Source organism: Pelodiscus sinensis, chromosome 3 (genome assembly GCF_049634645.1).
Source record: "Pelodiscus sinensis isolate JC-2024 chromosome 3, ASM4963464v1, whole genome shotgun sequence".
NCBI classification, from domain to species: Eukaryota; Metazoa; Chordata; order Testudines; family Trionychidae; genus Pelodiscus; species Pelodiscus sinensis.
The window spans coordinates 13,885,218-13,901,037 of NC_134713.1; the positions used below are offsets into that span (position 1 = coordinate 13,885,218).

Sequence of the window (15,820 nt, forward strand, 5' to 3'; positions counted from 1 at the left end):
CGGAGAGTAGGAGTAACTGAAGCGTAGCCCTGCAATGGCAGGGAAATGCTAAAGTCGGATATACCCAGGTGGCTGTGTCTAGACTGCATCCCTTTTCCGTAAAAGGGATGCAAATTAGACACATCGCAATTGCAAATGAAGTGGGGATTTAAATAAACCCTTTTCCGAAAGACCCCTTATTCCTTAAAATAAGTGATAAGGTATCTTTCGGAAAAGGCTTTATTTTCCGAAAGATCCACGTCTAGACTGGCGCTTTTTTCCGGCAAAGCTCCGAGCCAGAAAAAAGCGGCAGCCATTTTTATGCAAACGAAGCAGGGAGGATTTAAATCCCTGCTTCATTTGCAATTGCAATGTGTCTAATTTGCATCCCTTTTCCGTAAAAGGGATGCAGTCTAGACACAGCCAGATAAGTCTGGCAAGCGATTGTCACCCACATGCTAAAGAGGATGGCACCCGCCCCTCCCCCAACATCACTGCCCATCAGGGGGGAAATTTCTTCCTGACCCCACCTATGACAACCAGTTAGACCCTCAGCATATGAGCAAGACCTAGTCAACCAAACATCATGCTCAGTGCCACCTCAGAGAACAGGCCCTCCCTGTCTGATATCCTACCTTCATTTCTGGCCATCCTGGTGCTTCAGAAGAAGAGGTAAAAGAAATCCAGAACACACTGGGATAACAGGGGTGTATATGTGTGAGAAGCTTTTGCAGACTCCTGGAGGTGGCCGCTACCCTGCAATACCAAGAGGCATGATCCTAACGCAGGCTGGTTACTTTGGGAGAAAATAGCAGCAAAGACTCGGCAAGTTGGCTTTTCACTTGGGTTAGCAGCGTAAAGTTGATGGCCAGATTGTAACCCCAAGTTAAAAGCCAAGTTACTATTTTTGCCTGGGTTAGCTAACCTGAGTTAAGAATGTGCGCTTTTTTGCAACGTAGGCGTGCCCTTAGACACTTGTTTCAGCTCAGAGTAGCCACAAAAGCTTGCTTCACTTCCTAAGTATTTGACTGCAATGAATCACCAGCCAAGAGCAAAGATGTAAAGTAAAATAGATATAAACGAAGCGGAATTTATTTTGCATTTATTTCCCATCCTGCTGGTGAATTTGCTCCATTTCATCCTCATTTTTCTCTGCTAAATACAAACTTTTTCTTTTTTTAATAAAATATATAAAACATTGTGCATCACTATCCATGGAAAACTGTAGTTTAACAACAAAAAAGAATAAGGCACATTGCTGTGCAGCCTCTTCAAATATATATATATATATATATATATAAACTCAAAACAAACAAAACCCTTTTCAACCTCTTTGAGGCTGTTTAACATTTCACTGATCACTGACACATCTCCTATAATACCATAATTTCATTGTTGGTAGCAGGTTTGTTTGTGGGGAAGGAGATGGGGAAACGTACTAAAAAATAGGATTTTATCCCTGAGGTGTCAGTAAAAAAAAATGCTGCCACAAAAAAGCACGATTAAAACGCCATCTTAAATAACAAGATACACTGTTGACTGTCCAAGCACCAAGATGATTTCTTGGTATAAGAATCCCCACATCTTATAAAATTATTTTTAACTAGGTTAATCTCGTGGCTTCCAAAGTCACAAGACAGTCACGCATCATGAGCTTGTGCCTCTCACCCCTCCCACCCCACATTAGCCTCTAATGGACACAGAGCCTCCGTTTGCATACGATGCTCCTGAAATCTTTGGGGAAAGCAGAACACTGATAGTTTCCCAGCCATGCATGAGAGCAGCATTTGTACCGTAGCACGTTCAACTTCCAGAATGAGAGGGAGGGCCTGAACTGTGTGCCTCCCACCCACTGTACGCCAAGAAGAGAAGCTGGCATCCACCTCTGCTATAACCAGACTGATTCCAAAGAGAAAATACTGGGGGGTGTTTTTCCTGGTGTCGGTAGCAATATGTCAGGGGAAAAGGGAAGGGGAAAGCTTTATTGCTGTCCATACACAGTGCTCCATTTAGCCCTTCTGAAAGGAAAAGGGGAGACTCCAATGTAACACTCCTTTCCTCCCCCTCTTCTTTAGCAGGCCCAGGAAGACCTAGGCTGCAGTACCGAACAGTGGGATTTCCCAACACTTTTAGTAGTAGCGATTCAGGCTTCTGGTCCCTGGGATGTCCGGCTGTCCATTCATCCATATCTCCCGGATGATGCGCTCCCGCTCTTCTAGCCTCTGCGCCCTCTCCAGCTCCTCAGCGGAGGTGAAGACGTTCATGTTCAAAGTTCTTTCGAACCTGCGATGCCTGCGGGCCGACAGGTCCGAGGTGGTGTCCGAATCGTCGTCACTGTCGCTGCTGTCGCTGTCGCTCTCTGGCTCCCGAGGAGGCTTTTTCCCTGGGGAATGTTTGCAGTCAGTTCGGCAGGACACCTTCAGCACCAAGGCCAACAGGGTCAAGACGAGTCCAATGCACACGCCAGAGACGAAGTACAGCGCAGCACGCTCCGGATTTTCTGCAAGGAGAAGAGAAACAAGTCTCAGAGGATAAGATACGGAACAAGCGAGTCCCACGGAGCCACGGCACAAGTTCCAACAGCCCCAAGTTTCTTCGGAGATTCAGATCTTCGCCTGGTTTCATGATGATACTCCTGAAGCTTCCCCTGTATCATCCCAAACAAGGCATGTCCCTGAGGCATTTTCCTGAGGCATTTTCTGCATACCTAACAAGAGCTCATTATGTCCTAAAGCCATCCAATATTTTAAAGGAGCAGCCCACCAGATTCAATGCTAACTCCACTGCCCATGGGAGTGGGATTGTGACGTTAGCAAGCATCAATCAGCAGTGACTAAGTGCACTTTATAAAGCTTTATAGTGCACTTTTGCACTGCTGAAATGATAAGCCCTGTACCGAGAAAGTGACTTATTAGCTATTCATTTGTTTACTGAAGGTAAACGAGCTGGTTTTCTGCCTACCCCACCAAAATGCACTGTTGAGGATACCCCAAACCAGATGAAGCCAGAGCATTCACTTGTCAGCATCTGCATAAAAATGTTTCTGAGACGTCATAATGAAACTTTGAAGGAACCGGGCTGTATTTTAAAATGTCATCTAATTTTTGTGTTTGCTTATGCATTCGATTCATCATAATTACACACAATTTCTATGAACCACTTTGGCCCATTTGCAATAAAGCAGTTGATCCAACAAAGGATGACGATGAACTAGGCAAAATACCTGGAGCCAAATTCAATCCTGTTCAGGCAGGGGCAGGCAAAATACAAACCACAGAGGCCAGATCCAATCCACCAAGCCATTGTGTCCAGCCTGCTGGCCAGTGGGAGTCTCAGCCAGGCTCCCTGCCTGCCCTGCCTCCACAGGTTGCTCAGAAAAGTTGTCTGCTGGGCCACGTGTGCATCTCTGAATGTTACAAGCCCAGGGAAGTGGGGGGAAAAGGTTTTGCATGAAGTACCCTTCCCCCCAGCTCCCAGCACTTAGCACACATGGCCACTGCAGCCATTGCTCTGAGTGGCCTGCATAGCCATGGAAGACAGTGAGCTTGGCTGAGAAATCAGTTGGGCTGCTGGCTGGGAGTCACCCAGATAAGCACCTTCTAGCCAGAGCCTGCCTCTGGCACCCCAGTCCCTCCCTTCCTTCAATCCTCTGCCTCTTCCTTCTCCTCTATGCCACATAACCCAAACCCAAACACTCTGCACTCCCACTCCTGCACCTATGCCTCCTCCCAGACCTTGCACCCTCTGCTACACACCTCTTCCAGGTCACAACCCCCTCCCAGACCCTGCACCTCCTCCATTAATATCATGGAAGTGTGCGGCTCTTGACCACTTACCAAAATCTTGGAGTGTCTTGGAGTGTCTCCCCCCCCCCCCCCCATGTTAAGGGCTCTGACTTGAATTAGGGCTGAATATTTGTCTGAGTCCATCCCAAAACGTATTGGGAAAGGGAATGACTCACGTGTAAATTAAAATAATACACCAGATGTCAGACTTGATCTCAACATAATAATCTCAAACCCATTGCCTCTAACACTCCCTTGGAACATGGGATCACAAGGTAAACAAAAGAGTATATTTTAACTGCTCCCCAGCAGTGGACCCTGACTCGGGGTTTGAATGAGGGAAAAGGTCACTGCAAAGGTCGATACCTGACAATGCTCATGGCACAGCTACAGCAAGCATGAGGGGGAAGAATTCTGGACAGGAAGGATGTGCCTCTTGTTGTTTGGATTAGGGATGTAACATCCCATTTAATTGGTCAATATGTTAAACATGGGGGTTGTGTCTACACTGGCATGAATTTCCGAAACTGCTTAAAACGGAATACTATTCCGTTTTCAGTTTTTCCGGAAAGGGAGCGTCTACATTGGCAGGCTGCTTTTCCGGAAAAGCCCTTTTTCCGGAAAAGCATCTGTGGCCAATGTAGACGCGCTTTTCCGGAAAAGACTACTGGGCTGTCTACACTGGCCCTTTTCCGGAACAGTGTTCCGGAAGAAGGATTTATGCCCGAGCGGGAGCAGAATAGTTTTTCTGGAATAGCGGCTGATTTTGTACAGTGAGCATCGTTGCTTTTCCGGAAATTCAAGGGCCAGTGTAGACAGCTCGCAGCTTATTCTGGAAAAGCGGCTGATTTTCCGGAATAAGTGGCCCAGTGTAGACACAGCCGGAGTGTGTCTACACAGCAGGGCTTAACTCAAAAAAAGCTACACAAATTGAGCTATGTCAACTGCACTATTTCAAAATAGCTTATTTCGAAATTGGGAGCTTCTACTCAGTACTTATTTCAAAATAGAGCACTCTTCTTCCCACTTCCCTTACTCCTCGTACAATGAGAGTTATGGGAGTCAGAGTAAGAAGTCCTCCAGCTTGACAGTATTTGGACATTATCTCGATAAGACTGCCTCCTGTGTAGACACGGACTAAGTTATTAAATAATGTTGCTGTGTGGATGTACCCATGATGTTTAACCAGTTAACCGATTACAGGGGGCATGGGCAGGAGGGCTGCTCCAGCCCAGCAGAGCCATCCCCCGGGTGCAGGCACGGGCTACTCTACCCTGGCCCTGTCCGCGGCAGGTCCGGGTGCATCACAGGCAGGGGCTGCTCCAGTCATCCAGAGTAGACCTGGGCACACTGCAGGCAGGGGCTGCTCCAGACGACCAGAGCAGCCCCTCTTCACAGTGGGTCCCCCGCGAGGATGGAACAGCCCCCTTTCTGTGGCAAGTGAGGAGCTGCTCCAGCCCCCACTGGTTAATGGTTAACCAGAACCGGTAAGCATCACCTATCAACTAGTAAGCATCACCCAACCCTAACCCTAACCCTAAGCTGTTGAGAGTGATGCTTAGCAGTTAACCCTTCACACCCCCAGTTTGGATCCCGTTTGAACTCCTCATCTTTCTCTACAGGGCCCTATGCACTGAGTGACCACTCCTCTGCATCTATTCACCCCATTTCCCCCTTCACTCTGCACCAGCTACCAGATTAAGTGCCCACTTTGTGCCTCGTCCTTCCCTATCTCTGGGTCTACTTTCATGCTGCACCATACATCTGGGTGCCCGTACTTGGTCTAGTCCATCCTGTTTCCACTCTCTCCTTGTTCAAGCCCTTTCTTAACACCACATTTCTCTAAGGAGGCTGATGAACCCCACTGCCCTCTGGGATTCTAACCTGCTGAAACGGGTACATGAAACAAAAGCTCTTTCAGCGCTGCATATCAAATCCACCGGACTGACAAAATGGGTGCCAAGCCTCACCATTCAATTGCACTGCTATCTGATGCTGCTCTAGCCTCCTGCTTTGTTTGTAAGGTCTCTAATTAGATTGCTCTTTGGAGCAGAGATCTTGGGCGAAATCCTAGTAAAATTGCCATTGACTTGAATGCAGCCAGGACTGTAAACTTTATTTTCATCCTTACCTAAAAAACACCTGACCTTGCTCATGGCACTGCACAAATAAATAACAAGTACAAGCCTGTATTGAACATAAGATTGCATTGGTGATTCCTTAGGGCAGGGATTTTCAAAGGGGCCTAAGGGAGTTGAGTGCTTAACTCCCATTGACTTGAACATCCCCATGTGAACAGCTCCAGCCCACCCAGTGTATTTTTTTTCATACACTACACACAACTCTAAACAGACAGTCCTTCATTCAGTACCAGGGTAGTAATTGAATCATTGGGCTCTTCTGGCATAGTTATGCCATCAGCATTTAAGACACGAGCTGGCCTCTTTGATTGAACTGTAACCCTGCATTCAACTCCAGATCTGGCATTTATCAGTTTATATAGACAGTCCAGTCACATAGCAACCATGCTCCCAAAGCACAGCAAAGGGGCATTTTCTGTTCTAGAACAGCTAACTCACTGATGGACAAGATTTTGAATTTTGAACTGTGACTAATAATTTGAGGGGGGGGGGGGCATTTTTTTGGTGGTGAACCTAAGATAGCTTAAGAGGGAGCCTAACTTTCCAAGTGTGAACTTTAAGCATTTCTGGAAAGCAAACCACTTTTAGGGCATTTCAAGTTTCACGAACAAACATGAAAGCATGCCAAATTACTAGTCATTTTTGAAAATATTATTATTAGCATGGTGGTAACTCTTAGGAGGCATACCTGTCATGAACCAGGATCCACTGTGTTAGGTACTGCACAAACATAGAACAAAAAGCCTGCCCTTCTGACAAAAAGTGTACATGTGTATACTCACATGCACATATCTACACGCCATCTACACGCCCACTCACCCACACAAGTGAGTTTGGCCAATTATCCTTGCCTTATGACACATGAAACTTAAACGAGCCAGATACAGTCCATGGGCTAATTCTTAAAATGTAAGAAAAGTGAACTTGTAACTTCTAATAAAATCATAATTAATAGGAAACTGCACTATCCAGAGCATTACAAGTGCGTATCTTGCTTTACAAACCAAACTATATGGCTCAGTCCTGATGGACCATCTTAACTGAGGGCCATATGTTGTGGTCTGTCATCAAGCTGCATTCCTCTGATTGAATACAAAATCCCGGCTGTTGCCCTGAGAACGGCCTTGCCTGCACTGTGCACTTGCAATCTGTTAGATGTAAAGAGGCTTTTCTCAGAGCACTGTGGTGTGGTGAGGGGGATGGACTTAAAACTCTGTGCCTTTACAAATAAATGTTCTCACCATAACTATCAGTGTTGGGGAGAGGTCTTCTGATTGGCTGGCTGGAAGAAAGGGGGAATTGTCTCTTTAAGGGCACCCGCTACAATAGGCAAAAGAAAGGGGAATGTCTGAAGAGGCAGACAGGAAGGGCAGGAAGCAGATGGGGCCAGGAGAAGGTCACTGCACAGTTCAGGTTCAGAATGCCTGAGTGCGATGGGCATCGGGCGGCTCTGTAGTGATAGGATTTGGGATTGTCAGTCCAGATTCCAAGTGGGCAGATCACACGGCACAATCTCAGACTGGGCACTCACTGGTATGTCTGTCGCCAGGCTACACGGATCGCGTTAGCTCAGGAAACAGTTCTAAAGCGCCTGAGACCCAGCACCTCACTTGGTATTCAGCCGCTGAGCTCCAAGAGGTTTCAGTGGCAGTTAGGCTTCTGAAGACCTGTGAGGAGCCAGGCCTCAAAGGACCCTGAGCTTGTCTACACTGGCAGCGCTGCAGTGACGCAGCTGAGCCACTGTCGCGCTTCATGAAGATGCTACCTACGCTGATAGAATTGCTTCTCCATCAGCACAGCTACCCCACCTTCCCAAGAGGTGGCTGTTATGCTGATGAGAGAAGCCCACCCCTCAACACAGCGTTGTCTATGCTGGGTATTAGCGCAGTATAACGAGGCCATTCAAGGTGGGCTCGTCTACACTGGCCCCTTTTCCGGAAGGGGCATGTAAATTTCATGAGTCGTCGTAGGGAAATGCGTGGGGGATTTAAATATCCCCCGTGGTATTTAAATAAAAATGTCCGCCGCTTTTTTCCGGCTTTTAAAAAAGCCGGAAAAGAGCGTCTACACTGGCCCCGATCCTCCGGAAAAAGTGCCCTTTGAAGTAGGAATAAGATCCTCCAGAAAAGGGCACTTTTTCCGGAGGATCGGGGCCAGTGTAGACGCTCTTTTCCGGCTTTTTTAAAAGCCGGAAAAAAGCGGCGGACATTTTTATTTAAATGCCGCGGGGGATATTTAAATCCCCCGCGCATTTCCCTACTACGACTCATGAAATTTACATGCCCCTTCCGGAAAAGGGGCCAGTGTAGACGTAGCCGGTATGTCTACACAGCCGCGTTATTTCGGAATAACTGATGTAATTTCAAAACAGAAAATGCGCCTCTACATAGCAAGCCTTTATTTCGAAATAATGTCAAGCTGGAGGACTTCTTACTTCGACTTCTGTAACCCTCGTTTCACGAGGAGTAAGGGAAGTCAAAGGAAGAGTGCTCTTCCTTTGACTTCCTGTTGTGTAGACAGCGCCAAAAGCCAAATTACGTTATTTCAACTTCAACTATGCAACTGACGCAGCTGAAGTTGTGTATCTTAATTCGACTTTTGCCCTGCAAGTGTAGTCGTGACTTCAGAGATGGGGATTTGCATACTGATACCACCCATAAGCTCCCCACCCCAGTACTTTGGGGGCAGAGCTGAGGCCTGCTGACAAGACAGTCTGGGGAAATTTGCACAGTTCTTGATAGTGCTGTAACCACTATGTGGCTAAATAGCAGATTTCTGTCTCCTGGATGGTCCAGCATATACGCTAAAACCCAGTGAAAAATTAAATGAAATGGACTCAACGGTTCTCATTGCAATCTATTTCTGGCTCTCAGGCCCCGTTACTGATGTAATTGAGCACTTCAAAATCTTTAATATATTTAGCCTCACAATACCCCTATGAGGTAGGAAAGTGCTATTATCCTATTGGACAGCTGAGGAACTGAGACAGTGGGTCCTGAATGCACAAAAGGATTTCACACCTCCAGATCAGCTGCTAGAAGTGGGCCTCATCCTCCTTGATTGGATCCACCTCGTCATCTCCAGCCTGATCCTGGCCTGCATATTTATACCTGCCTCTGGAAATTTCCACTACATGCATCTGACGAAGTGGGTCTTTGCCCACAAAAGCTTATGCTCTTACACTTCAGTTAGTCTATAAGGTGCCACAGGACTCCTCACTTTAAAAGGATTTAAGCACCTAAATTCTTATTCCTATTCCACTGTGGATTAATACTTATGGGCCATTGAACACGTACACAAAAATGAGGTACCCACCTAGGACCTAATCCTCTTAGGTCAACAGATTTCATTATGGACCCACAGTGAACCAGCTTCAGCAGGAGAGACTAATGGAGAATTAACACGGGCTGTCCTGCTGATCTGCATTTGGACATGCACGCCGGTGAGTGGTGGAACCGTCTGTTCGGATCCCTTCTCCCCTTTTGGCAACCGGAGGGGGAGAGGAATTGAAGCAGGGTCTCCCACATTCCAATCAAGTGCTCTAACCATGGGACGAAAATATATAAAAAAGGTTGGCAACATCCAACCCAGATTTTGCATGGGACCGGATCCACTAGGCAGCCACTAGCACCCCTACCAGTTTGGACGAATGCCTGCCTTCCCCAGTTTGTGAATTCATCTGCAGCTTAGACAGCAAAGAGGTGCCCAGATGCCTGGCAAGAGGCTACAAGACACGTGCCCAAAGGCAAAAAACATAAATGTCCAGGGAATGTCTATCCTAACAACTTAAGCAGGGTTCAGCAGGAGTATTGTGCATTGCAGAAATGCCAAAAATGGCATGTAGGCAGCTCATTCCTTTTATGCATTCGGGCCTAGGTGACTTGCCCAAGGTCACGGAGGAAGTCACTAGCAGATCAGGAACTGAATTCAGATCTCTTGACTGCCAGGCTAGTATCCTTCCCCTCTGGAATGTGTGTAGGGGGTGAGTATCAATAGTCTTTATTCAAGCCTTCTCTAAACAAGTATCCAACCTAGACTTCATGCTAGCTGCCCTCCCCAGGTCCTGATTCAGCAAACAGCTTATACATGTTCTTTGTTTTTTGCACGTTTAAACCCTTTTATCTTCACTGAGCCTTGTGCACATGCTTAGACACTTTGCTGAGTCAGAGCACGTATTCATTTGGCAGATTGCTCCAGATGCCCCCTTCACGTGAAGAAGGCCAAGTTTACAGTATTATCTAGTGTACGGGATTCCTCCTTCAGTTTCGGATGACTTCTGAGAGTTACCTTCTTCCCCTCAAGGCCCCTCCTGATATGCCATGCAAACTCCTTAGCAGTGATTAGCTCTCCCTCCTTATGGTGCCTCTCTTTCTGGGCTGGGCATACAGCTGAAAAGGTGGTGAATTGAAGGCTGCTAAAACAGTTTTTTTAATGTATGCAGCCCAAAGGCATGTAGCTCCCCTCTCCCAGCCCCAACCTGTGCATGGAACGCACACCGTTTTCGAGAGGCTCCTCACCAGCCAAAATTAGAAACACATTTTTTACAAAAAGAAGCCAAGCAACCATAATTATTGAGGCTATTTCCTGTGGACTAATGATCAGCTGGGAGCATCAGCCCAGACGGTCATTAATTCCCCAGGAAATGGCCTAGGCCAAGCTTGTTATGGCTATTTTCTCCTTGCTGTTTTAATACATAAACACTAATTTGTGCAGTACTGCATCTGATTTCCCGTGATGGCATCAGGCCCTCGGAGAGCTCAGCAGGGAGCAGTTCCTCATTAACGGTGCTCGCTGCGCTGTGCCTAGCCGTCTCTTCTAAGGCCCAGCAGCCAGCTGTACTCGCCATGTTAGGGCAGCGATGTAATGGAGGGGATGCCAAGAGAGCCCCTTGTCAAACGTCTAACACCAGCAATTTCACAGGGAAGTTGGTCTGACTCCCCAGGATTGGTTTTGGGATGCTACTTGTAACTACATTAGCAGCATGTCACTGTTTATGGGGGAGTTATGGTCCCCCCACCCCCACACACATTATTAAAGAGATTTTCTGCAAAAATACTGGAAATCAAAGTACCTTTCCCACAGAACTATCACAGGTTAAATAAAGGCACCATCCCTGCTGCTAAAGTACTGCTACCCTGATTTACAGGCAAGTCCCACCTCTAGGCCAGAACGGACGCACTCAGGTACTAATGTGACAAGAATCGGGTAAGTACTATACAGAGAGGGATGATTTCAGGTTTGTTGCTATCCTCTTGGTCACAATTAAAGATCCAAAGCCTACTGTAGCCAGCAATGGGCTCTGGATCAGACCTATAATAAATATCAATTCTGTAGTCTGCAGCTACAGACATCATGTAACTAAGAATGCAGACACACGTGTAGGGATAATATATCAATGTATTAAAAATGTGATTCCCCCAAATGGAAGTGACTCCCCATAATTTGTTCCCCACAACTTAAAGTGTTTAGATTTATTAGGATTCTTCTTATTATTATTATTATTTGTTAAGATTGTTAAATGTTTAGATTTATGATTATTATTGCCCCTTTAGAATATAATATATTAGGTCATGTAACTTAGAACTGTTAAAAATATAATCCTAACTGTTAAGAATATAATCCTATGTAGCCAGAAACAGCCCCCCCCCCCCCCCCTCTGTGCTCCAGGGCATGGGCAAGCTTGTGCAAGGGGCTGCTTGAAATTGACATTGCAGAGATACATTGTAACAATGCATTGTCAAGCCACTAACTCTGCTATGGGAGCCAAGCCCTGTAATTGTCTAAGGGCATTGTTAACTTTACTTAGCAGTCAGAGAATGTTTTAAGCAATACCACCCAGAAACTTTCTGTAACTACAACTTTTATTATTATACAAAATACTGTATGAATGTATGAGAGAGTGCTTGGATGATGAATGAATGGCTCTGAGAGGTGCCAGCCTGAGAATACAGCAACAAAGGGCTGAAGAAGGCGTCAGGTGCCAGTGCAACCAAAAGGTGTCAAGTGGAGAAACTGGAGGTCCACCCGATGAGATCACTGATGAGCACCTGGCAGCCACCCTGGAGACATCAGCATGATACAGCAATTTCCATAGACTGGCATAGGAAAAAATTCCTATAAGAACTGGACTAAAAAACTATGGAATCAGAGTCCAAGGTTCTGCTGCCAGCTCACCAGGAGCTTCAGATGCGCATCTGATCAGGACTTCGCTCCCCACCACCATCACTTGTGTACAGAGTACCTGGCCAGTATCCTGTCACAAGCAACTTCCAGGCTGGTAACTATACACAGAACTTGAATGAATGGATATATGAATGAATGGTTATATATATGTATATGTATATATATATATATATATATATATATGTGTGTGTATGTGTGTGTATATATATATATATACACAAGTGTATAAGGGTTAAGTAGTGTTAGGAATAAGTAGTTAAACAACGTTGTTTGCTTCTATCTTTTCTTTATTTTTTATTATTATCTTTACAATAAATGTGGCTTTTTGCCTTATCCCCCTCATAAGATCCTGCTTGCTTTTATTTGGTACAACACACGTGCTGTAAAATTGCATGCATACTCATTTTTAAAGTTGAGCACTGAGGCCTAAATCTGACAAGTTTACCAGCTAAATAGTAGAATCACCAGCTACTGATCTTGTTTCTATTTGCTTTGCAAATTTCTATAGAAATATTACTGTAAAAGCTCCGTGGGGCTGCTTGAAACAAACACGAATGCTTTTGTAGCTGGAATGCCAAAGGACCCTGACTTATCGCTCAGTGTGCCATGAGAAGACTGATAAAAGAAAGCAAACACTCCCACAAGTGAGTGTGTGACGTGGTATCCTGGCTTTTTGCACTCCTTTGCCATTAATCAGAACATTGCCTCTTTATAGGTCGACTTCAACTAAAGAGGTACCGAAGGTGGCCAGGACATATCTCTTTGTATTTGCCTGTAACTTCCCCAACTGCTGCACAACTCAGTGCTAGCAGGGGCTAAAGGCAAGTGTTTGCTGTTTTGGTCTGCAGCTGCCCACCTGTATCCTACAGATTTGTTCTGGAAATGCTTCTGCTGGTCAGTATAGCCAGGTTCCAAATGGCTTTCCTTAAGACAAGACGGAGGCAGCTGCAGTCAGGAAATGATGCGTTACCCCTGTTTTTGTCTGCTGCTTGGAGGCACAAGTTACAGGGATGTAGCAGCATGGACAATTCCCTGGTGCTATGAAACATGAAGGGCCCATAACTCCCACAGACTTAAGTGGGAACTGAGGGTGCACGTCACTTTGTGAACAGGTCCCCAAAAGAGAATGATTTTTAAAATAATTAAGCCTATAGGGCTTGTAGCTTCGCTGCTATCTTAATGAGTTCACCAGCACAGAACAGCCCTAAATCTAGCAGAATCCCAGCTCAAAAGAAATTTTGTCCTACAAGAAAAACATAGGCCAGAGTTCCAGTGTGGAAAAAGGAAACATAATCCATGGTACTTTTGGTCAAAAAACCTGGATGCTAATCCCAGTTTTCCCTGCCTCGTGTCCTTGTGTAACACCAATAAGTGGAACTAAACCTGGGACCTCCAGAGCTTAGTGCCTGAGCTAAAAGCTAGCTGACTATTAGCTAAGGCTATAGAACACACTCATTCTCTCTGTTAGTGGTCTAATTGCCACTAGATTGCCACCCAGCCAGTGTGTGGGTTACACTTGCATGAGTCACTTTAACTTTTCTCCAACTATAAAATGACAATATTGATAATAACCTGCTTTACAGGGAAGTTGTGAGGATTAGAGGTGTCACCAGGCCAAATTCCCAGATTTGAGCTGTAAAGTTTAGCACACTTTAGAGCTCAGACCCAATTTTATGTCTGACTTCTCTCATAATCAACTATACTCCAAATCCAAAAATGCCAGAAATGGGAGGGGAGGAGAGGGTGGCTGGTGGAAGAAGGATTCCAATTCAGGGTTAAAGTTTATGGTTTAAGTGCATTTCTATTGACAATTCATAAATGCGTGTAAAATGCTTTCAGGCCTTTTAAAGGAAGGTGCTATAGAAATATAAACCATTATTTATTATTATTAATTATTATTATTATTATTAGACTTCATGCAGCTCACAAAGTGGACTTCAGCCCATGAAAGCTTAAATCTGTTAATCTTTAAGGTGTCACCAGATTCCTCATTGTTTTTGCTGAAACAGGCTAACACAGTTATCCTCTGCAATCTTTATTATGTTTCCATTATATTTCTATTTGCCCTGATAAACTGTATTGATAGCAGCCTTCAACTGCCTAGAGGGATGTTCCATAGAGGATGGAGAGAGGCTGTTCTCAGTAGTGACAGATGACAGAATGAGGCGCAGTGGTCTCAAGTTGAAGTGAGGGAGGTTTAGGTTGAGTATTAGGGAAAACTATTTCACTAAGAGGGTGGTGAAGCACTGGAATAGTTTACCAAGGGCAGTAGTGGAATTTCCATTCCTAGAGGTTTTTAAGTCCCGGCTTGACAAAGCCCTGGCTGAGATGATTTAGTTGGGATTGGCTTTTAACAGGGGAGTTGGACTTGATGACCTCCTGAGGTCTCTTCAAACCCTATGATTCTATGATTTAATCCATATTAGCAGAAAGATTAAAACAGTTTGCTAATCTGTGTAGCACTCCAGTGGGGATAGATTGGATGAACAGCTAGAGAGACAGATTAGACAGACGATGCATTTACAGCTCTTTGAAATCTTCTGGTACAGGAGTCCATATCTATGAACCATATAATATTCAATCTTAAATTATGAAGGACATTTATTTCTACATTAAGAATCTCTGCTTTCAAAGGGATCCTGGAATGTCAGGCCCTGCTACTGCCATCAGATGGGTAGGATGGCAGAACCTTGCACTTAACAGCAGGGTTGCTTTTTTAAAAAGTGCTACAAAAGGAACTCAACACAGAAACATTCTCCTGAATATATGTATATTTGCCACAACTAGAATGCCAGACTTTGTGTTGGGGACCAAAACACAACAGCCTTGTGCAAGGGCATGAGAACCAGAGTGTGTTGCCGAGGGGAAATAAAAGTGACTGAAGCTGAGTGAAGTGAAAAAAGAAAGTTCAACACTGTTTGCATTTTAATCATGTAGGTGCTGGTTCTGCCAGACTGAACATTGCGCTTTCCTTGGCTTAGCCTCAGTACTGTCAGTGGGTTTATTCACCATGTGCAACGCTAGGCCAGCAAATGCAAACACTGTCTCTGTTACACAAGGGAAAGGGGGCTCAAGTCCGCGGACAGTAGTTTTGCAATGCCAATGGTAATTACAGAGGCAAACACCGACCCCGTCATCAGAAGTCAGACTGAGGAATGTGGTAAATCAACACAACTCCTAGCTAGCCTGACCCCACACTTTGTTTGGCTAGATCCACCCACTTTGTGAGTAGCACCAACCAGCGCTGCTCTCACTAATACAAATGGAAGCGTGTGCAACTGTGCCTCTGATTCTATATTGGGGGCCCCCATCCTGGCTGCCCTCAAGCACTCATTTGGGCTGATGATCTTCATGGGGAGAGTGACTGTAAAATAAATATAAATGGAGGAAAGCTCCTGTGTTACATGAAAGATACATAACAAAAAAATATGTGGATGAAAGCTAAGCTGTGATCAGAGGAAAGCTTTCCCTAAATTAGATTTAAATATATAATTACACTAAGCCATAACTCCATCTTCACACTTCCACTGAAGAGAAGCCAAATTCTCTTAAGCAGGGTAATGATCTAAGTGCCACTTATTTTCCAAATTACAGGACCACAAGCTTGCCTTTTAATGAGCCAGCCTTTGATCTCAAGAAAAAAGGCACATTAAAAATAATACCACATCTAAGATTACATTGTATTTAACTTCGGATGAGAGCAAGTCCAAGTGACGGCAGAGCACAATACAG

The 15,820-nt window shown here is 45.2% G+C and overlaps 1 protein-coding gene across 1 annotated transcript in view; it reads right to left on the minus strand.

Moving 5' to 3' along the window:
• Window positions 1–1,039: 1,039 nt before the first annotated feature.
• The window catches only part of EVA1A (eva-1 homolog A, regulator of programmed cell death), a 290,618-nt gene continuing 275,837 nt past the window's right edge, over window positions 1,040–15,820 (minus strand). Inside the window, exon 8 of the mRNA XM_075923396.1 lies at window positions 1,040–2,479. Within this exon, the coding sequence (XP_075779511.1) occupies window positions 2,109–2,479 (371 nt within the window). The 3' untranslated portion in view covers window positions 1,040–2,108. The remainder of the gene's footprint in view (window positions 2,480–15,820) is intronic.